Source organism: Callionymus lyra, chromosome 2 (genome assembly GCF_982586985.1).
Source record: "Callionymus lyra chromosome 2, fCalLyr1.hap1.1, whole genome shotgun sequence".
In the NCBI taxonomy this organism is placed as follows: domain Eukaryota; kingdom Metazoa; phylum Chordata; class Actinopteri; order Syngnathiformes; family Callionymidae; genus Callionymus; species Callionymus lyra.
This window is the reverse complement of record NC_141819.1, coordinates 28,549,374-28,572,285: the sequence shown is the minus strand read 5'-3', so window position 1 is coordinate 28,572,285 and position 22,912 is coordinate 28,549,374. Positions and strand designations below refer to the sequence as shown.

Below are 22,912 nucleotides of genomic sequence, written 5' to 3'. Positions count from 1 at the left end.
GTTTTTGACTGAATTTAAATATTATTATTATTCACTTTTCCAACTCTAAAACTTTATCTAACCTTTGACCCTAAACCATCACACATTTTAAAAAAAAATACTTTAAGATCAAGGGATCTTCTTTATATTTCATATTATATAATTTACATTTCAAACGTAATTGTTTATTTCCTTATTTTTTCTTGTTTTTAATACAAGTTCTAAACCTAATCTCAAATAAAATTATTAAAAACTGTGACGGAGAAAAAAATTCGAGGTAGAATACGTTTTACACGTGAAAGTCTTAAAAATTCCTTAAATAAATCTCAATATAGCTTCTTTATGACGTCATTTGTAAATACGATTTATTCGTAAAGCGACTACGTTCCGAGCTGCCGTCGAGCGTACGCGGTGACGTCACCGCCTTGAGCGTGACTCGGAGCAGCAGCAGCCTGGCAGCGTTATGTAATCCTTTGATGCTTCACAACCGACAGCACGGGAGACAACAACAAAAAAAACAAACGACGATGGTTTCGACACGATCTACCATGAGGTAGGTCTTCGATGAAGATCCGGACTCCAGGCACGAGCGTCGGTAACAGTTGCGTGTCTTGCAGTGAAGGATGCGCTGTGGACCTCAGTGGCCCATCCCTGAGCTGATCTCCAGTCTGCTGAAGACCCTCCATCCGCTCAGATCGCGTCGCAACATCCGAGGATAGAAACCGATGCGGGTTTGGTCTGAGGTGGACCGGGGCTGAGATTCAGTAGCGCATCCTCGCGGGGGTTCGGCCCTGAGACAGTAGCAATGGCGGGACAGCAGCAGGTGGAGGAGAGAGAGGAGCATCTAGATGATGCTGAGATGGCTCTGCAGGGCATCAACATGCTGCTCAACAACGGCTTCAAGGAGAGCGACGAGCTGTTCAGGAGATACAGGTACTGCTGTCTGGCTCTGGCCAGCACCATTTTTTGAAGTGCTGAGTATTGTCATTCATTTATTAGACTCCATGATTGGGTTTTATGTGGGAATTCCTGCTCGAGTAAGACCAAGAGTCAGAGACCCCCAGTTGAAACAGTAACAATTTCTCATTAATATATTCTCTTTCATCCTAAATTTGATGTTAATGGAAGTCTCTGTGAAATTGTTGACATCCATAATCTCTGTTACCTATTTTAGCTAAATTACTGTAATCTTTATGGGTCACCATAACAACAAGAACATTAATCTACTTTAATTTATAGAAAATAATCCGATACAATGATTTGCCAGATGTGGACCCCAGAAAATATAATAATTTGTAACACATTGTTAAACATGTTTTTATTGTAGAATAAGGATCCCATCATGTTGGATTGTTTTCTGATTTCATTGAAGAATAGTTAAGATATACATTTGTATTTTACGAATTAATAACCAAGTATTAATAGAAGTTGTTCCCACCCACAGTGGCGTCGTAAACCATTGCCGATCGGTGACCTAGAAAATACAAAGTCGTTCCGTTTTTGTTTTTGTTATGCTTTCTTATCTAAGTACAGCCAGTTAATCCAGCGTTTGGAGTACATTTATGTCAGGATTTTAACTTAAAAATCCACAGTCTCCCAGTCAGTTCTGAAATAAGGAGACACTGATTCATGAAGCCTTTTATAGTGTCTCAGTTAGTCCAGCTATTTAAAAACTTCATCCTACAGTCTACAGTTCTGGAAAACCTCTGATAAATAAGTAAATCAGTTTTTTTGTGCTCCAGAGGATCATGAAATATACTAATATAAAGTTTCATTGTTCAGGTAATAGTATCAATCTCTTCTGCTACTCCACTGACTAAGTTGCCTTCTTAGTCCCAGTCAACCATCGACAGTGTGAGGGAAATATTTGTAACATCTACTTAAAAAATGGAGCATATTTGATGACATTCAACACAAATTCACATGAGATGGTCAAGTTCATGTGTCAAACACAAGGCTGATTCTGGCCAACCAAGTATTTTTATGTGACCCACCAGCTGGTTGCCTCAAATCAAATTAGTAAAATGTTCATGTTGATATGTATACAGAAGCCACTAAGTTAGTAAGTAATTAAGTAAGGAAGTAAGGAACTAATAGTTATTTGTAAAGCGCCTTTATAGACCAGGGTCACAAAGCGCTTGAACAATCAAAAGTAATATTACAAATATTAATAAAAACTCTAAATAGCCAGCACTTAAGACAAACACTTGAGTCCCAGAAGATTAGGAAAAGGTCTGCACAAATATAAATGTCTTAAGATGTTTCTTAAAGGAGTCAGTAGATCCATCAAACACAGAGGGAGAGGAAGATCGTTACAAAGCTTGGGAGCTGGTGCTTCCAAAGGAAACATGTGCGAGGAACCAAATAGATCTGAAAGAAATAACAAGAATTTTAAAATTGATCCTGAAAGAAACTGGCAGCCAGTGAAGAGCTTTAAGAATCGTGGAAATGTGAGTTCTTCTACTAGAGCGGGTCAAGTTTCTTAATCCTGCCATGTTGGCCATTTAGTCTGTAGACTTCAATGACATTTGATAAAGTATTTACCGTCACTGTGTTCTATTCATTTTGTGTTAATCTGTGCAGGACTCAGAGCCCACTCATGAGTTTCGGAGCCAGCTTTGTCAGTTTCCTGGTGAGTGTAACCACAAGACTAATCTAAAGATTCCTCATTGAATGTAAAGCATTGGTCATCAGTCTGACATCATATGATGCCCGTCATGTGACTCAGATCATGTCATATGATATGAAGTTGGCCACATTATTGCCGCCTTGCCCTCGCATTCATTATCGTAATTGTTTTCAAGGGGTTTGTCTCTTCGCCTCAAGAATGTTGCGACACGTTGAAGCACATTACTGCAACATGGTGTTCATCACTGTGGCGTGAGGACGTTATTCTCAGGATCACGGTCACACGGCGCTTTAGATGTTGACTCACTGATGGGAGATGATGTCACTCTCTGCGCCCCCAGATGCTCATTCCCCCCCTCAGGGAATGCGGGGGTCGTGACTTCTGTTGATCTAACCTTGTTGTACATTTTGTTCTCATGGGATGATTCCACTTGTTTTAATGAGTTGATAGTGTTAAGAAGAAGCATTAAAGCGAGGAAAAAAACTCTATGATATCTTTGGAAATTGAGGGAGATTTGCGACGGCTGCACAGATGTCGCCGACCCCTGCCGTCCATTAGCATGAACAAAGAGAGCTTTGTCGTCTAAAACTCTGGTTACATAACACGGCTTTTCTTTTATTTGCCATAATCAGGCACGGAGCTGTTGTTTGAAACGTGGCTGCTTTTTATGATAACAGTCCTTAATGTATCACAGAAATTATTACATTTTGGTGAATTAAATGTGTGTCGTTGCAGAACGCCATGATGACGTTCGAGGAGGAGAAGATGCAGACGGCGTGCGAGGACCTGAGGACGACCGAGAAGCTCTGTGAGAGCGACAGCGCCGGCGTCCTGGAGACCATCAGGAACAAGATCAAGAAGAGCGTGAGTGCAGAGGAACGCCACTGAAACGCTCATTTATGTACTTCTTTAAAATCCGATACGTGCTCAGTTTTCGTCCACGGATGAACTCGACAGGATGAACTCTTGTGTCCCTTGTGCGCAGATGGACTCGCAGAGGTCAGGCGTGGTGGTGGTGGATCGCCTGCAGAGGCAGATTATTGTTGCTGACTGCCAGGTTTACCTCGCCGTGCTCTCCTTCGTCAAGCAGGAACTGTCAGGTATCAGTTACAGGATGCAGTGAACTTGAATAAGTGACCCATCTGACAGAAATGAACACATAATCAGCGAGAAGTAAGAGTTCAATTACATAATATTTGGTCACTCTTATTATTATACAAGATAGAAAGTTTCATTTTATTGACATTTATTTCATTCATTATATTCTATACTATTCTAGAATATTGTGTTTACAATACTGGCAATTAACCCTTGCATTATCTAAGGGTCGAGGTGACCCGCTGGCCCTTAAAACAAATGTGTTGGTGGTATCCCTTGTGTTGCTTTCGGTTCACCTCGATCCCGAGATATCACAAAGGTTAAGAGTGTGAGAAAATTTCCATAGAGAGCTATATCCTGATATTTTTACACAATGTTGTATAAAAATTGAACAAGACTGTTTACTTTAATGGGGCTTTCAAATGATATTTTACTTTTCATTATAGTTCTTTTAAGGTTTACAGTTCAATAACGTGTGTTTAAACTAAAATAATTACATTTTGATTAACATTAACATGCAAATATTGAGGCCGTTTGTTCATTTTTTTTATTTCAATTAAAAGTTCTGGCCTCTAGAAGGCAGCAGTCCTGATGTAGGAAAGTCCCGTAAGATCCCAGCAATCACTGAGGACAAGAGGATACAGTGAACTCCAGCAGTGTTTAAAGCTGATGCTTGGACAAATATAATATGAGTTATATATATAGTTATGACTTTGTCATGTGTTCTGTAGATTCTGCAACGAGTCAAGTACTCGGACAATACTACAAATATACCGTTGTTCCTACAATAAAGCAATATATCGTATCATCGGTCCTTTATCTTGATACCTATCACATCGCCAGTTACTTGCCAATACACACCCATACTGACAATGAAGCTTTCTGATTCTGAAGTGATTGACACATCCTAATCTTCCCACCAGCGTACATCAAAGGAGGCTGGATTCTTCGAAAAGCCTGGAAAATGTACAACAAGTGCCACAGTGACATCAGCCAGCTGCAGGAGACGTGTCAGCCAAAGACCCCGGACCAACAGGAGTCGCTCTCCACCGACAACGCCAACCACAACACGCAGGTGGAGAACGTGGTGACCCCCGAGGCCCTGGACCGACTCAAGGGCTCGGTCAGCTTTGGATACGGCCTCTTCCACCTGTGCATCTCCATGGTTCCGCCGCACCTTCTCAAGATCATCAACTTGCTGGGTTTCCCCGGCGACCGTCTGCAAGGTTTGTCCTCGCTGATGTACGCCAGCGAGAGCAAGGACATGAAGGCGCCGCTTGCTACGTAAGTGTTGAAATAACATGAATCGTTTTCAGCATCCAGAGCCTTACTGCAAAATTGTTGTAGTACTAAGGAAGTATGAGAAGTGGAAGTTCTATTTTAATGGAGTGGCCATTTTTATAAGGTTGTATTTATTGATCTTGCAGGTCATATTTCCATAGAGGTCTATACCAACGGTTCTTAAGTTAGTGAACTATGTGTTACAGTTAGTTGTGTATTTGCTTTCCGCTGCCAGGGAACCTCAATAAACAAAACTGAGATCAGAAAAACAAACTCTAATCCTCTCACAGTGTGGAATTAAAAGGTTACTTTGAGTCCAAGACCCACATACAGTTTTTGTTGTTTCAAAACTTTGACTCTTTGACCTGATGATGCAATTTCTCAGGTAAATATTTGAAGACAGGTTAATAGTCCAAACAGAGCCTTTTACATTTAAACATGTTTAGGTTATTTTTATTTTGTGATTCTGACAGACAGCTTTACAAATAACTATTAGTTTCTTACTTTATATTAAGTGTATTTCTCAACAGTGTTAGAATATTCATTTTAATATATAACCTACTCATACAAAACTGATATTCACTTTTTATATTTAAATAGTCACTGTAAACAAACAATTGATATTTTAAATGACATATTTTGATGTAGAATTAAGATTCTAAAGTACAAAATATACAAAGTTTCGATGAGTTACGTGATGGTAAATTGCCCCTTTAAAACAATGCAGCTAGCACAATCTCACACGTTTCTACTTGAATTTAAATTCACAGTAATAGTTACAGTAGAAAAAAGTATTCATGACAGTTATATCGATTATGAGTGTGCTATGGTAAGCATTACCTCGGCTCCTGCAAGTTAAACATTTCTTTTTTTAAAAATTGTACTTTTAGTAAACAAACCATTAAACTTAATATATTGTATCACCGTTTTTTTTTTAATTATGGTTTTAAACTACAATTCTGAATTGATAAGTTAATAATAACTTAACAATAATGTTTGGACTTTCTGGACATTTAAAAATGGTCAATGTTATTGATTTAAAACTGATTCAAAAGTTTATATATTTACAGCGACACTGAAACATTTTGAACAGCCGACTCAGTTTTTTCTCTGAGATGAAATAATAAAAAAAGTAAATAGTGACTTTGTTGCCCAGGTTGGCTCTCTTGTGGTACCACACAGTAGTGCTGCCTTTCTTTGCTCTGGACGGCTCTGACACACACACCGGGCTGCTGGAGGCCAAAACTATTCTGCAGAGGAAGTCTGTGGTTTACCCCAACTCATCCCTCTTCATCTTCTTTCAAGGGCGGGTCCACCGACTGGAGGTATGGACCAACTCTTGCTGCTAACTTCTAATCTAACAAGCATTAAAACAGAATAAGTAACTTGGTGTTTGCAAATAAGAACCACAAGAGGGCGGTAGATCATAGTGCGTTTTGTGTTTAGTTACCTTCACTTAGTTCACATATTTTAGCTAAATACCTCTGGCTAGTGCAGTGTTTTTCAACTTTTTCGAGCCAAGGTACACTATTTCCATTTAAAAAAATCATGAGGCACACAACCACCTAAAATGGTACTATATAGATCTCTTTTTACGAATGCACATCAACCAATCAGTCCAATAACCATTCGATTGACATACAGAGCAGCCAATCTCAGCTCTCTTCTCTTTTATTTGCAGATAAATTATGTTTTTTGACTTTTAGGTCAAATTTGCTACTGTCCCACGGCACACCTGAAGATCTCTCAAGACACAGAGTGCCACGGCACAGTGGTTGAAAAACACTGGTCTAGACCGTGATTTGATACTTAACCATTGTGTTATCTCAGCGTCAAGGTGATCCAACAGCAAAAAACAAATGCTACTGTATTTCTGGAAGCCAGGGAGGTCTTTCACTTTGACCCAAAAGAAACAAGGGATAACCCAAACACATTTGTTTTAGGCGTTTCGTGTCACCTTGACCCTGAGATAATACAAGGGTAAAACGTTTAACTGTAACTGTTATGGTCATTATTATTATTATTATTATTATTATTATAGTTCCATTCACATTATTATGAGTTTTCGTTTTTAGATCAAAAATGAACTATATACGTTATATATATAAAATATATATAAATAAGAAAAATAGTGTATACTGACTCTCGTGTATCACACTTTTTTTTAAATTCCTGTTTGTGCTGCTCCTCAGTGCCACATCAACAGTGCTCTGGCCTGTTTCCACGACGCCCTGGAGCTGGCCTCGGACCAGAGAGAGCTCCAGCACGTGTGTCTCTATGAGATCGGTGCGTCTCTAGCCTGGTTCCACCGGCTTTGATGGAGTGTTTATCTAACTATCTTTCTATCCGTCCATCTCTTGTGCCTTCTTCGCGCGCGTCAGGATGGTGCAGCATGATCGAGTTGAACTTTGAAGACGGGTATCGATCATTCGAGAGGCTGAAGAATGAGTCTCGCTGGTCGCAGTGTTACTACGCATATTTGACCGGAGGTGCGTCGATGATGACGTCTTGTAGTCTGTTTATTTTTAAATCTTTTCTTCTTCTTCTTGTTTTTTTCAGTGAATCAGGGGGCCTCAGGTGACCTGGACGGAGCGGGCGGAGTGTTCAAAGATGTGCAGAAACTGTTCAAAAGGAAAAATAACCAAATTGAGCAGTTTGCAGTGAAAAGGGTGCAGTTTTAAATGGTGACTCCGATGTTTCTGATTGTTTTTTACAAGTTTTTTATGTTTGTCTTCAGGCGGAGAGACTAAGGAAGGTCTTCCCCACACGAGAGCTTTGTATCCTCGGCGTTATCGAGGTTTTGTATCTGTGGAAAGCTCTACAGAATTGCTCCTCCTCCAAACTACAGATCATGAATCAGGGTGAGTATTAAAATCCTGCCAGCTTTGGCCACGATCGCCACTTCCTGTTTTGATATTTTTCTGTTGCCTGGGTTTAGTGTTACAGAGCGTGAATGAAGCTTCCTGCAGAGGCCTTAAAAATCTCCTCCTCGGTGCCATTCACAAATGCCACGGAAACATGCGAGACGCTTTACAGGTTTGTCCTTCACACCAAATGACTGATTTTATTGATTCATTCATTTGTTTATTTATTTATTTTTTTTAAAAATGAAAACAAATAATAATAGCAATTGGCCATAGTTTCAATGTGTGTTTTATTATATTAAAGCAGGCGTCTCAAACTTGCAGGCAGTGGGCCATTTGCGGCCCCTGAGATAATATTCTACAGCCCCTCTCATTTAATGTTCTATTAGTTAGAGACCGGGCAAAATACTTCATAATTCAGATGGTAGAGGTAAAAAATATCATCATATTAAGTGTTACCACTTATATGGCTTTGATTATATAACGAAAATGGACCAGATCTCTTAAATAAAATTGGGCAGACACAGCCCAAATTCACAATGAAAAAATTCAAAGTTTAAATCAAATTTACATCAGAAATGTGCAGAACCAAAATGACCTCTGGTGGCCCCACAGCTAGTTGAGTTTGAGACCCCTGTACTAAGGTATAATTCAGCAAAGAAAAAAATAAAATTAAAATACAGTCAGTGTCAGAGGGAGTTCATGTTTATTTTAATGACATAAAAGTTGAATATATTCAATCTAAGGTGGTCAACAAGCCAATATTTAAGGTAAGGTAAAAACTTTATTGAAATTGTTTATTTGTTTATTTACTGTCAATCGCTTCTTTTGTGATCAAGTCATTCCAGCTGGCGGCGAGAGACGAATACGGGCGACAGATCAACTCGTATATTCAACCGTACGCCGTCTATGAGCTGGGGTGTATACTCCTGGCTAAACCCGAGGTAAGCCTGAATCACATTTAATCAATCCATTAAAATGCTTTTAAATTTGGATTGTGTGTCTAGTACTAACACTGTTATCATCTAATCCCTCTGCAGACTGTTGGGAAGGGGAGGTCCTTGCTTCTTCAAGCGAAGGTAGTACGATTATCATCAATGGAAACGTGGGAGGATTAAATCCAACTCATGGTTTGTTTCAGGAGGATTTTACAGGCTATGACTTTGAGAACAGGCTCCACGTCCGCATCCACGCGGCGCTGGCTTCATTGAAGGAGGTGGTGCCTCAGTGACCGGGTCGGGCCGCTTTCTAAAGACTGCATCACATTGTCGTGAAGGTCAAGGTCATGGATTTGGGGGAATATAGGTGTTTGCTGTATTGTGAGTTTTTTTGATCAGAGATTGGACAGAATGGAGCAAAAATATTCTTGCCATTGCAATAATGTGATTCATATTTAAAAGTTTATTTTATTGAAATCTCAACATAATTATTGATTTTAATATTGTGAACGTGGCCAAAAAAATAAAAAATCCTATAACAAACGGGTTATTTAACGAGTTTAAGGATTCAAATGTTTATCTTAAAATGTGTTATTTAAGAATTCCAAATTGCGAAAATTTAAATCGACAGTTGACTCCAACTCAAAAGAGAAGTTAAATGAAAGTTGTTCAAATTCACTTAAAATCAAGGATCCCCAAACTTTTTTGTACCAAAAACCTGTTTAACGTAGCCATTATGAAGACCAACCTTTAAGCCTTGTTATCTCAGGGTCAGGGTGACCTGAAGGACTTGTTTTCACCCTGACCCTGAGATAACACAAGGGTTAAAGTGAGACACATGACGTTAAAAAAAACAAAAAACGTTAGCTCATTTTTAGACTTGAGTAACAAATAATGTAATAAAAAGTACTGTCAGGTCAACGGAAAAAACTCAATGTACAGTCTGAGAAAATATTTTTCTTTCTTCTATTCTTTTATATTAAAACACATTTCAAACTCTAATAATTGATACAGAAATTATTTAAAATAAACAAAAAATGTATTCACATTTATTTTTATTTATTATTATTTAGTTTTATTTTGTCTAAAAAGTTAACAACAAACTAAAGATCAAATTTTTAGTAAGGTCTGTTTTCTAAGGTTTGAGAATATAAAAAAGAATTACAATCTGATTTAACAGTTTAGAGAATGACCTTTGACCTTGTTAATTGGCCCTCGTAGGTTGATGAGAACTAAAGTAACTAGGACCATGATCATCTGTATTGGTATCATGATATTTAAACCCTTTGTTTTACTTCATATGTATTATTAATCAATACTATGAAAAACACCCATATTTCCCTAAGATCTCTTGTTTGTATCCGCAATGTATATGCAACATTTCAGGAGTTTGTATTTGCCGATCCATCCATACACTGTTTATTTTCATAAACAAAAGTGGAGTGCAAAAGAACAAGAAAACAAGCAAAAGAAGAACAAGTGGTTCTAATTTTCACTTTGAATGACTTTATCATCCACTATTTAAGTTGAACCACTCAGAGTTTCCTCTTCCAAAGTATGCATGTGATACGTTAATGTGGATTTTGCCTAATTCTGCACTACAAACATATCCTACCTGGTTGTGTAGTATTACCAGATATTAACAAAGACTGAATCAAGAATCATTAAATCGACTTTTAATGAGATTTTTGATCATTTTTAATTTGTCCAGAATAATACTACACTGGAATAGATAGATAGAATAATAGCGAATTGAACATCACTGACAAACACACTAAACATGAGACTAGTTCACATATTTACTCTGCACTCACATCACACTATGCACAATACTGCAGGTGAGTGAATTATTTAGGTATTTTTTTAACTTTTGTTTAGCGACACTGTCATTATAAATGTATCTGTTGATCAGAGTGATGTTAAACTTAACAAATGTCCTTAATATTAATCAAAACCTGGAGATGAATTTCTGTATCGCCCCTCTGTAAACAATACATCCGATCTGAACTGGACCAAAAAGAAAAATATGCGTTACAAACAACACCCATTACACACCGTAATGCAGGATTATATTGAGTTGTGTTGATGGTTACCCGCTGACTCCATACTTGTGTGTTGGGTGTAATTGTGCTAACTGTCGAGATGGCCGCCACGAGCGCTCGTTGCAGTGATGTCATGATGAAATGTCAGTGAAGTGTCATCCCTCCCCCCCCGCTGTGATGAACGTGTGTTCATGAAAGAGTCTTTTCATTTCTTTGGCGTTTGAAACCTCATACGTTGATGATGATGATGATGTTGCAATGTTTCACTGAAATCTACAATAAACATGAACCTGAACTGTGCAGTCGTGATGCCATAAGAGATGATACACGTGTGTCAAGATGTCGCTTCTGTAGCTTTAATGCTGCTGAAGCCACGGAAATGAAAGGTTTCCGAGGGAAGTTAATGACGAGATACATGGTGATGCAGTGGACTATTGAGGTGTCAAATTCAATAGGATACTCGACCTAAATAAAAAGATTAGAGGCCATTTTATATGGAAGTATATCAGTGCCATTAGAAGATTGGATGGTTTAAAACAGTGCCAAGATGATTGCCTGAATGTATGATCAAGTAGTCAGTACCATTTTGGTTTAACCTTTTTTATATTTAATTTGAACGCTTCGAATTAAAAAATAAAGAAGGCAGAAAATGTATATTTGATACATTTAAAATAGAATACCAAACTCTGTGTGTAAAGACAAACATAAATAGTTTATGAAAATATTCAATTATTAAATTTAAAAAAATCAACCTTTCGATATACAAATTATTAAATTCAATTTATTCCACAAAATAATTTGAACATTTGAAATGTTTCAATTAAACAAGTCAATACTCTTATGGCACTGATACACCGTCTGAGGCTTAAGAAAACAGTTTAAAATAACAATACTTAACAGTTTTTTCTCCTTTAAAACACAAAACAACCAACCAATTTTTTTTTTTTTTATTATAAATTCTCCCCCACCTGTATTTTCTATAGGTTAACTGTTGACTTCCGTAACTAACAGTATATTGTAAGCAACTTCTTGGACGACATGTTATCACCAGTCATGACATCAACATAGTAGCATACTATAGTAGCATAGTAGCATAGTAGCATAGCATAGTAGCATAGCATAGTAGCATAGCATAGTAGCATAGCATAGTAGCACGCTAGTTTAACATTAAACTAGGAATTTTTTTTATACACTTTTTAAATTTGAAATATCACTTGGTACATAGAAAGACATTATAAAGCTTACTTACTTAATTTCAATGGAAAGTGACAAGAAGCTTATGATGAAGAGAGGTTTCCAAGATGGACTCAGAACAGTTACATTGAGAGGGATGTATGGAGAAACCAGATGGAACAGGTATGATAACACTAGTGTGTGTCACCTACAATAGGCAAAAGAGGGCACTCTAGACAATACAATTCACAAACTCTAACCACATACACTTACACATACATTTTTGCAACAGATAAGATGTTAAAATTCATGTATTATTGTAGTGTCTGGAAATATTTCTGAAGACATATATGTAGATATATCTGTTTTTGTATAATTATATTTATTTATTTTAAATGTTATCATACAATATTTTTACTGATGAATTGCCTTAAATTGCATTAAAATTGATCCATTTTCAGTACAATAGGTCTCCATTGATCTGGATGTGTTTCTGTTCAAATGGACTCCCACCAAAGGCACCTCTTTAGGGAAAACATGTCTGTCACACTGGGCCTAACAGCAACAGCTCATCCAAGCCATAAATTATTCAGGTTCCTGTGCAACTGAATTTAGACAGGAAAGAAAAGGGGCTCATGTGTGATTTTTTTACGATACAATGATGACAACTCGACATGCTTTGAAATACTATGTTCGACTGCGGCAAAATCAAGGGATTCCAACTCACTGTAATTTAATTGGAAACTGAGGAGTGGCTGCCTCCTCTTGTGCACCCATGAGTCATGGGAGTGATGTCATCGTCCTACTCTGTGATGTGATTCATGCAAATCTGTGCTTCGCTTTACATTATTGATCCAGTCCTACGCTATAACTTGCCTCTATTTCCAAGTGAAGGCTGAGGCGCATTTGGCGGAGGCTAGGTGTGTGTTTGCCAAGAGGTCGACACGATACAATTGTGTTACGCTGAGGCTGAAACCTGAGTAACTCGCCAGTGATCAGACGGTTCCAGTGATAACCAGCAGCTCGAGCCTCTCATCAGCTACACGTTAAAATCATTCGCCTTTTTTTTAATGCATACTCAGCAAATTAATAAAATTGAAGAGCCACTTGTGAACGACTCACACGCGCACTCAGATAGATGGTAATGCAGTGAAACATCCTAGAGCCCTCAGGAAGCTGATCGTGAAGAGATTTATTGATCTCAATCTTATCACACGACTGCACTAAGTGTCCACATCGGGTCACTTGCAAGGACACACTGACAGTATCGTGCTTCTCATCTCCCCCCCGTCAGAACTAAACCACTCTGAAGGATGATTTGTGCAGGATGACATCTCCGCCTTCAAAGTATTGTGGTACCGTTATTAAAAATGAAATTAGAAAATGCCCTGCGACAGACTGGCGCCATCTCGCCCAAAGAAACTGGGATAGGCTTCATCCCCCCCAGCAAACCCCATTAGGGAATAAGCAGTACAGAAATGAATTAAATTGAAAAATGTATTATTGAATTATTGGAATTATAGTATTAAACTCTATGCTGAAGGAAAAAAATCATTTTGAAGATTTTTAAAGTGTCACAATTATAAAACCATTCAATAAACAACATTTTAAAATTCCAATATAGAAAATATGTAATTCAATTACACATACAGACACACACATACACACACGCAAGCACGCAAACACACAAACAAAACAAAAAACAAATTCAACATTTGAAATCTTACATTAAATAATTCAATATTCTGATGACACTGATATACTTCCATAGTTAGCAAAAATGTGATCTGTTGTGATACTGTAATAACAAGGATATATTTGTAGTATTGTCGAGTACTTGACTCTGGTGTTGCAGACTTTACAGATCACATGACTCTTGAAGAAGTCATTACTGCTTCATTTGTTTTGAAAAAAATCAGCTTTAAAAGCTGCAGGAATTGATTGTATCCTCTCGATCTCAGTCATTGCCAGGATCTCAAAGGAGTATTTTTTAGCTGTTGGCGACGTAATGCCTGCTGCCATATTGGGGCCGTTTAATTGGAACACAAAAATGAGTATGATGTGTATTGTAAATTTTTTTTTTAATTTTTAACATTTGTGTTATTCATTTTTAATCATTTTATTTTACGCACACTTCATTTAAATATAAACCATCAAAAAAAATGATATATATATATATATATAAATAAGAAAAAAAGGAAGTCCCACTAGGTCACAGCAGGAGGCCTTCAACACAGAGTCTGGTTCTGCTCCAGGTTTCTGCCTTCTTAAAGGAAGTTTGTCCTCACCACTGTCACACTGTGATTCACTCACTGTTGATTCGCTCGGATCTGTTTTTATTTTCTTTAATATAGTCTTTCTACTAATACTTTAGTGTCTTGAATTGAATTGAAATGATTTGAATTTAATGGAATTTAATTGAATTGAATCGTTTCCTCACTCAACTAAAAGGCCTTAAGATATTTTTTCAAATTGTTTCCTCAAACAAATTGTAATATATTATAATGATTTATCGTAACCTTTATAGTCCACTTCTTAAAATCTCTGAACATAACGCTGTAAAATGTTGACATGTTAAGTCAATTTAAACTGTTTAATTTCTGTGATTTAAATTGCAGTTCAATGACCATCTCTTGATCATAATAGCGATGCTTCTCCCCCCTCTCCCCCTCCCTCCCCCCCCTCTCTCCTTCCCTCTCCTCCTCTGCATCGACGCCGTCACCTCCCTCCCCCGTGACGTCACCGGCTCAGTGGAACTCGAGCATCCTTCCGAGAGACTCGGAGACACCAACAGAGCCATTTTGACTCGGACCGGGACCAGAGCGACTCGTCGTCGAGGCGAGCAGCCGGGAGAGAGAGCAGGGCGCGGGCGGACACTCATGGCTCAGCTGTCAGCCTCCTTCTGAAGAGCCGGGAGCTGGCGGAGACCAGAGGAGGAGGAGGAGGAGGTCGTGTCGGTAAATCTGTTTGAAAGACTCTTTCTCCGGTGAGTTTTCTCTCTTTTTTTTTCTTCTTCTATAACGTCTCCATTATTGTGCTGTTAAAGAGCCGCTGTATTCAGTGGCGGTGTGTCTCCTCCTGGGGAGAGATGGAGCTCTGGGTGCGGCCGTGGAAGTGCTCGATTAAAAATGGATAAAAGACGGAACATGGTTGAATGACATTACATTTTTTTTAATGTTATATTAAAGGGCAAACAAGGGCGTTTGCCAGACGTGTTTATTTGCCCAAGAAAACACTGCAATATTTACAAACATAATTCACCTATAATAATAATATAACATCCCTGTTTTGACGTGTCGTGTTTGACTTTGCTGTCAGGGATGCTAAGCTAACTTGCTACAAGTGTAGCTTTCAATCTTTAAATGGTAAACTTGCGTACATATGACGTCACCGAGGAGTACACATCAGCACCTTTTGGAAAATGGTGGCCGCCCAGCTGAGCTCCATCACCAGAGAGAAGATGGGTAGAGATAGCTAGATATAGAAGAAGATTAGAAGATATATTATGGATTTTATATGAAGATTATGTAGATGTTGCCCTTTCCTCCTACAGTTTAAAACCATATAGATTAGATAGACTTTATTAATCCCTCTGGAGATCTCCCTCGGGAAATGAGTTATATATTATATATAAATATATGTATACAATATAATGACAAATTAATATTCAGCAGTATTGTATATGGTTGGCATCAAGCTAAGTAGTGGAGCCAACAGTAAATATGGTAAAAATGAATAATTTGTTGTATTTTATGTAACCCTTTTATTTAAGTCTGGTAGAAAAGCACTTTTTTTTTTACCAAAGATATTTGCTTTATATTCACTTAAATCTTCTCGAAGGCCAATAAATACTCAAAAGAGGGAGAAAAAATTGATCTCACCTCTGTTTTTCGGCTGTGACGTTCATAGGAGTTTTGCAGCTCTCCCTCCGATGGCAAAAACTAGGGTAGCTCGCCAATTTGTTGGGGAAGGATCGGCCGAAGAGACGAGGAGATCACAGAGTCAAGGGGATGACTTGGCTTTTATTGAGGAAGTCACAATCTTCACATGGATCATCAGTTTATTAAGCAACACACAAGTGACATCAGCTCTTATATATCTACTTTATATATATTTTTTTGTTTTGTGTGTGTTTTTGGCTTGTGTATTTTGCTCATTTATTTTAATTACCGTCACATTAAAGTGTCTCATCTGTATATATTGAAAATGTTTTTTACAGACCATAGAGTTATTTCACTCTCACCGACCTGCCTCCTCAGTGTAAAGTCACTGTGACAAGAATAATGTTGAAACCATGGCTTTACTCTTTAGATAGAAGCTAATGTTGTTTGTAATACCGTGTGTAGATATTCTTAACCAATAAGATGAGAAGCTAAGTTATCGGTCAGAGACTCAGCGTAGCAATGTTTCCCTTCACACTGAAGCCAGCGAGTGTGTCGAGCATCTGATAGGATACCTTCTTTTGGATGATCTCCAGGCAAGGTCCAGCTGGTCAGAGGCTGGACTCTCACGACAAGGTGAAGAGATTACATTCCCCCTCTGGTTGTTGAATAATGTCTCAGACTTTGATGGCTGATGAGCCGGGGGAAAGGGATAATCCATGACTGAACTAGCAACACCAATCGACCTGGACATGATAAGCAGTTTAAATACACTCAATCACAATGACGCCAGAAATCGATGATTGGAGGTACAGATAGAGTTATATTCGTGGATGCTTGTCAGTGAACTTATTTATAAAGTATTCTTTAAAACATGGTCCAGTCATTGAGCCCCGGGGCCGGATATTGTTACTCTGCGGTCAACATATTGATGAAGACGTTCACTTTTAATCGCATTGTCACTGATGAGTCACGGTGGCTCACGCCGAATGCCAGGAAACATTAAAATCCACAGCCGTATATTGGTTTGCTAATGTGAAGCTTTTATTACACGTTGTGACAGGCATGTCAGGTGAATGTGTGGGACCCACACACACAGGGTTTGAGGCTCACAGAAAGCTACGACACCAGCCTGACATTTAGCTGCGGCTGCACTTCTTTTGTTACGGCTTCATTATGTGTCGTCCACGTAGCTGACCACGCATGCTGCTTTTATTCTACTGTGTGGATTGAATGCAACACAAGAGATAAAATTTGGATCGGGCTAATTTTACTGCATTAAATAATAAGATTTGACACGATGACTTGAAATTTCTCAACTTTAGATGATATTAAATGATGTCCCGTTGACTATCGTAAACTGATTTTATATGATCTTCACTTACTCGAAGGTGACTTAAATCAGTATTAGATGATGACTCGACAAAAAATGTGACTTTGGGTGATGAAATGAGAAGAGATCACTTTTGTTGGAACAGTTTTAAAGATCTGATGTTTAAACCATATGCAGAGCACAGAACATTACAGACATTTTATTCATTTTCTACCATTATTATCTACGGGTTGTTTCTTCGGGCGAGAGGCGGGGGACACCCTGAACATGTCGACAGTCAGTCACACAAGAGACATACAACCATTTACACACAATTCACACTTGAGTTCGCACATGAACTAACTTGTAACATTAGGACCCCTGGCACATGCCCTTGGTCTCCTGGTGAAGGTGGCCTTGGCTGGACATTTGTCAGTCTCAATAAAAAATGTTATGTGTGCTTCAAACTTTTTATATTAGTTATCTGAAACGTGGATAGTCATGAATGTCGATTAGGGATGTTTGAAAACATGGAAGGGGTGTTAGAAAAGATTGATATGGTGATATTTCTTTTAACAAAACTGTATCGATATTCGACTGCACTTCATCGTTTTCTTTCTCGCTTCAAACCGTAATTAATTTTTTACTGTAGTTCGTGATGATTTACAATTCGATAAATGTGTTTAAAATAAAATAAATCTTTTTTTTTTCCACATTTACAATTATACTGCAAATATTTTCTTATAGTGTTTGTTTATTTTTGTGTTGCAATTACTCGACAATACTACAAATATACCATTGTTCCTACAGTATCACTATATATCGTACTGTTGTCCCTGTATCGTGGTATGTATTTTTTGCCATGTTATTGCGAAAACACACCCCTAATGTCGATATAAATTGTTTTTTCTTAAACTTTTTTTCTTCCAATTATGGATAATACAGATTTTAGATGATTTGCTATTGGTAAAATAACTTGACTTAACATTGTAAAATGTGTTACAAAACATGTCTATGTCTTCCAATAGTGCCATGTCATTCACCAACAGTAGCTGGCAATATGTGATGTTTTGACTTGTGTGGAGATGTATACCTTATATTTCACCAATATATTGACTTAATTCTTCATGTGTCCAAAATTTTCACCATTTTCCAGTTATTTTATTTTATTTTTTATCTGGGCTTTCTTTTTCTGTGTTTTCATGCCCTTTACAATTCACGACTAACACCACATCAGATTAAATTTAATGATTTACATTCTTTCACGTTTTAAACTGCATTTGTCTTTTTCAGGCCACCCGGAGTAACCCCAGGAAACCGCCCAAGGTGCTAAAAGTTTAGCACCATGGCAGGAGCTTCAGTGAAGGTGGCGGTCAGGGTCCGCCCCTTCAATTCCAGGGAGATTGGAAAAGAAAGCAAGTGCATCATTCAGATGTCTGGGAACACAACCAGTAAGCATTGTTTTGATAACGTTTCTTACATAAGATATGCCTACACCCCGCTTTGAGATACTTGACGCCATATTCTTTTTAGAACCAAGTGCTGTAAATATGTTATCTAATACAACATCTTTGATCTGCTTCAAATCCAAAATAAAAAAGCAGTACTGATCTCTCATCTTGGTGACATATAAACAGACTTACAAGACTTACAAAAGAAGCTGTAACACATACAATTCCATTAGTTAATGTGGAATTGTCAGAGGTATTCTAGAAACCCTCAAAGGTTGAAGTCAAATATTTTTGTTGTTTGTCACATGATATCCATGAACAAGGTTTTTGTTTTCTCGCACAGTTTGTGTGCGTCCACCAGTCTTCCATTCAAAGTTAGATCTCTGGCCTGAGACTGGAAAGACACTCGATCTGTACTCTGGATGGCTAGGTAAAGTCATTGGTGAATAATAGATGAGTCGTGTTGAAATATTTACTCTATGGCCTAATTTAGTTCCCCTCCCGACTCCTTGCTCTTTTTTTGGCTGATGGGCACCTTGTATGGTTGCTTTATTTCAATTGTAGATTTTATTTTACTTTTACTTTTGACTAATTTACCTTAACTAAACACTTTTTTTGTTCTGTGTCAGAGATGTCAATTTTGTGGTAATTGTTTTAGTTAAATAGCTGATTTTCAGTGTATTATTCTCTTCCCCATTTCAATCACAGAAAATAACAATATTGAATGGTTTTATGTCATTTGATTAGTAGAAAATAAACAAGATTGCACCTCAAAATGCTTAGTATTGTTGTGGTATTCTATTCAATACAGATTATTTAATTTGATTCAGTTGGTAAGATATGTACTCCAATAGGAGTGAGTTACATTGCTGTAGTTGACTGTTTTAAACACAACTACAGATTTGATTAAAAAAAATGAATAGGTGGAATAAAAAAAAACCTCCAACATATGTAATTTAAATATATTTAGAATTACTCCAGCTTCCAACCAAAGTAGATAAAATGAATAAGGTACATTTACCACTTTAATGTAGCATATTTTTGACCCTCATCTTGCAAAATGGAACTGGAACTGGAAATGGAGTTAAATACTGTAGATTTGTATGTGTGTGTGTGTGTGTGGCATACTGCAGACAAGATTGTCCTCTTCAGAACAGCCTTGGATGTGAACCAATGGATAAGAGGTGACTGAGGGCCTGAAAGGATCATTGGAGGAGTATGAGAGGCTGGGTATGAATGCATCCTTGTCTTCCCAGAGTCTGGGGAAGGAGGACATGCTGGCTGCTTGTCTATGCATCTCTTTCTTTCCTTTGTATTCACCAGGACTCTTGTTTGGCTCCACAGCCCTGCTCCCACAAAGGAGCCAAGTTGCAGAGAACTTGTTTTAGATATTCTCTTGACTGACCTGAGGCTGATTAAGATGCAAGAGACAGGGTGCTGAAAGAATGTGTGCACTTGTTTTTGCACCAGTGTATCTCCAAGAAAAAATGTAATAACCAGTGACATTCAGAGCCACAGTGGTTCTCTGTTGTTTTTGGTTAATTTACTTTTCTATTTATTACCTTGAAGACAAGTTCATGTCATGGATCTGTTCAACCGTTTTGAACTTGACCTATAAATAGAACTCTTGTCAGTTGGTTTACGTCCCGACAGGCAGACCCGCTGACAAAGTTGAATCTCCTCTCCTATTGACCGCGGTAGGTCAGCCGTAACAATCGCAGACAAATATTGAGATCCAGTGGCTCGAGGTAAACAGGAAATCCGTCATAACAGATTTAAGTAGCATCTCTGTCAAGAGGTAATATCATTATACACATTCAAACAAATAACTTTGTGAAGATAAGATTCAGAGAAACTATAATTTTACAATACACTTAATTTAAAGATAGTTTTATAATCGTTTTTTAAGATCAACAAATTCGGTATTTTAGGCTGAAAGTTCTTATACAATACAAAAATATTATGTCAAATCATAATAAAAAATAAGAGGTTTAAATCAATATCATATTGTATGTCACTGAAAGCATATAAATGTTATTCTACATAAATGTTAACATTGACAAAGCAGAAAAGCGCTCGGGTTGAAGACATATCCTGGGTTCTATAATGTTGCTGATTTTGGCCTCAGCTGGAAATGACCGACGTAAGCAATGTCCTCTGACGTCACTGGAGGTTGCTATTGCAATTTAAAAAGGGCAGATGAGTCCTTCTGCAGTCTCCACTCACACACACACACACACACACACACACAGACACACACACACACTCACAAAAACACACACTGCCAATCACTCTGCAGTAATGAGCTAATCTGAAATCAGTACTGCATGAATCATGCTGCAAACCACCAGCTTCAGAGCCTCTTTTTATATCTTCCAGTCAGCATTCGATGCAGTTGCAGCTCTCAGAGGTGGTTAACGCCTCAATTTTCCCAAGAAATCTCATTACTTGCTGATGGGAAAGGCTAGTTTTACGGTCTGCTGGTTTGACTCTAAGTTTTTCATTCGATCTAACATGTATATTAAGTACACAAAACATATATTGCACTGTTGCATTATTATTGCATTATATAAACACTAACAATAACCTACTATATATTAAAAAGGGAGTAACATTTATTAGAATAATTAAGGATTTATTTGCAAAATAATGCAGCTGCAGTGCAAACCGATGGTCTTGTGTCCAGTAAACATGAGGTCAATATGATGATGAATTGGTCTGAATCTTTAAACCAGAGATGACATTGCTAACCTATATTTCATTGACCGCGACACAGAAGTGTTGAAAGAGGCAACGTCAAGGTTCACTCGAGGTGGTACTTTCAGCTTTTATCGACCGGGTCTGCATTAGCAGCCGGTTGTTGACTCGAGCTCGTGGAGCAAAGGGAGGAAGCTTTTTTTTGATGGCTGACTTCACCAGACAACATTTATGACTTCCCTTTCGGGGCCAGCCACTCGTAAACCGCTGACTCATCATACTCAACAAGATTGGCTTTCACAAAGAATGTGTGTTTGAAGGATTATTTTAAAACTGCTCTGAATGTGCAACATATTAAAATCTAACTGAGTAATATTGAAGCCTATTTTGGTTTGACGTAATCTTTCTCACTTGTCAAGAAATTTAAATGCTTTTCAATCCTCAATAATGTTCTTACCTGAAGCTACGGGGAGAAGTGACGGATGCTCACGACGCCCAGGAGGACCGTCAGGGACCAACATGACGTTGATTTAACCAGAAAATGTACACTAGAAAATGTGTTAGACGTCTTACTTCCTAAATATACAGTTTGATCTGAAGATGATGGCTTCAGCATTTATTTCAAAACAGGCACGACCTCAGAACTGACACTCAATTTACAGATTAATTTGTCACCATATGTGTCAACCTCAAGGTTTGTTGGGGATAATCTGGCCCATCAAGTCATTTTACGTGGCTTGCTACCAGATGGTTGGCTCATACCAAGTAGATTAAAATTCAAGTTATGGTCTTATTTTGTGAATTATCCTATTTTAAACTTTTATTCCGTACTGCCACCATAAACAATCATATGTTATGTGGCAATAAACTTTTCTGATTCTGATGTTGATATTTTGATCAATAGGCATGTTTATGTTTAAGATAAGATAAAAAACAGAGATTATTTTCTCATCAAGAATTAAACAAAGACTGTATTACCAAAAAAAACTGTTGAGGAAGGAAATGAAGAGATGATTGATATATAACAAGCCTCGAAGAATAAGATATTATGAGACTGATACTTCCTGGTAAATATCCTTTTTGTTCAGCATTTGACACCCCTACCATAGTTCTCTATGTAATACAAACAGAGTCACCCCATGGTGTCATTTATATGCCCTAACATTCTTTTATCGAATAAGAATAAATGTAGAAGAATGTTCAACAAACCTAAAGCAACACTTCAAGCTAAACTTAGTAATCAAAATTCATCATGAAAAGGCAACACAAACCATTGCTATGACTCAAATATGAGACATATTTTAGATTTTGCTGATCCGCAAGTTCTTACTCGATGCACAGACACAACACAAAACAATATTTCTATGTGTTGCCGGTGATAAACAACAATTATTGCGATTAGTTTTATCTTTTTTTGGAGCAACCCGCTGTGTACTTTTTCATCTGTCCCTAACTATGGTTCTTTCCTTTTCTTTCAGCCATTATCAATCCAAAACAGGCCAAAGACAACAAGAGCTTCAACTTCGACTATTCCTACTGGTCCCACACTTCGGTAGCTCTTCACACT

General features: G+C 37.8%; 2 protein-coding genes across 9 annotated transcripts in view; both read left to right on the top strand.

Annotated features, from left to right (window-relative positions):
* The first annotated feature begins 370 nt into the window (after window positions 1–370).
* Window positions 371–11,126, top strand: LOC148086387 (tetratricopeptide repeat protein 39C-like). Of its 2 annotated transcripts, XM_087784483.1 has the most exons (15): window positions 371–532; window positions 597–912; window positions 2,563–2,611; window positions 3,344–3,472; window positions 3,594–3,708; window positions 4,630–4,990; window positions 6,144–6,312; window positions 7,180–7,273; window positions 7,369–7,476; window positions 7,547–7,656; window positions 7,725–7,848; window positions 7,926–8,023; window positions 8,691–8,795; window positions 8,892–8,930; window positions 8,993–11,126. In XM_087784483.1, the coding sequence occupies exons 2-15, from the start codon at window positions 785–787 to the stop codon at window positions 9,080–9,082; spliced, it is 1,719 nt and encodes a 572-aa protein (XP_087640609.1). In that variant the 5' UTR covers window positions 371–532; window positions 597–784; the 3' UTR covers window positions 9,083–11,126. The 2 variants fall into 2 exon arrangements, with proteins under 2 accessions (XP_087640609.1, XP_087640610.1); XM_087784484.1 differs by lacking the exon at window positions 371–532 and having other exon boundaries at window positions 589–912.
* Window positions 11,127–14,778: 3,652 nt separating this feature from the next.
* kif1aa (kinesin family member 1Aa) overlaps window positions 14,779–22,912 on the top strand; it is a 30,572-nt gene continuing 22,438 nt past the window's right edge. For 4 of the 7 annotated variants that reach the window (XM_087784481.1, XM_087784478.1, XM_087784480.1 and 1 more), the window contains exons 1-3: window positions 14,781–14,990; window positions 18,491–18,648; window positions 22,824–22,897. In XM_087784481.1, coding sequence (XP_087640607.1) covers window positions 18,543–18,648; window positions 22,824–22,897 — 180 coding nt within the window. In that variant the 5' untranslated portion in view covers window positions 14,781–14,990; window positions 18,491–18,542. Of the gene's footprint in view, window positions 14,991–18,490; window positions 18,649–22,823; window positions 22,898–22,912 lie in introns of all 7 variants that reach the window. The other 3 variants (XM_087784482.1, XM_087784477.1, XM_087784476.1) reach the window with 2 other exon arrangements.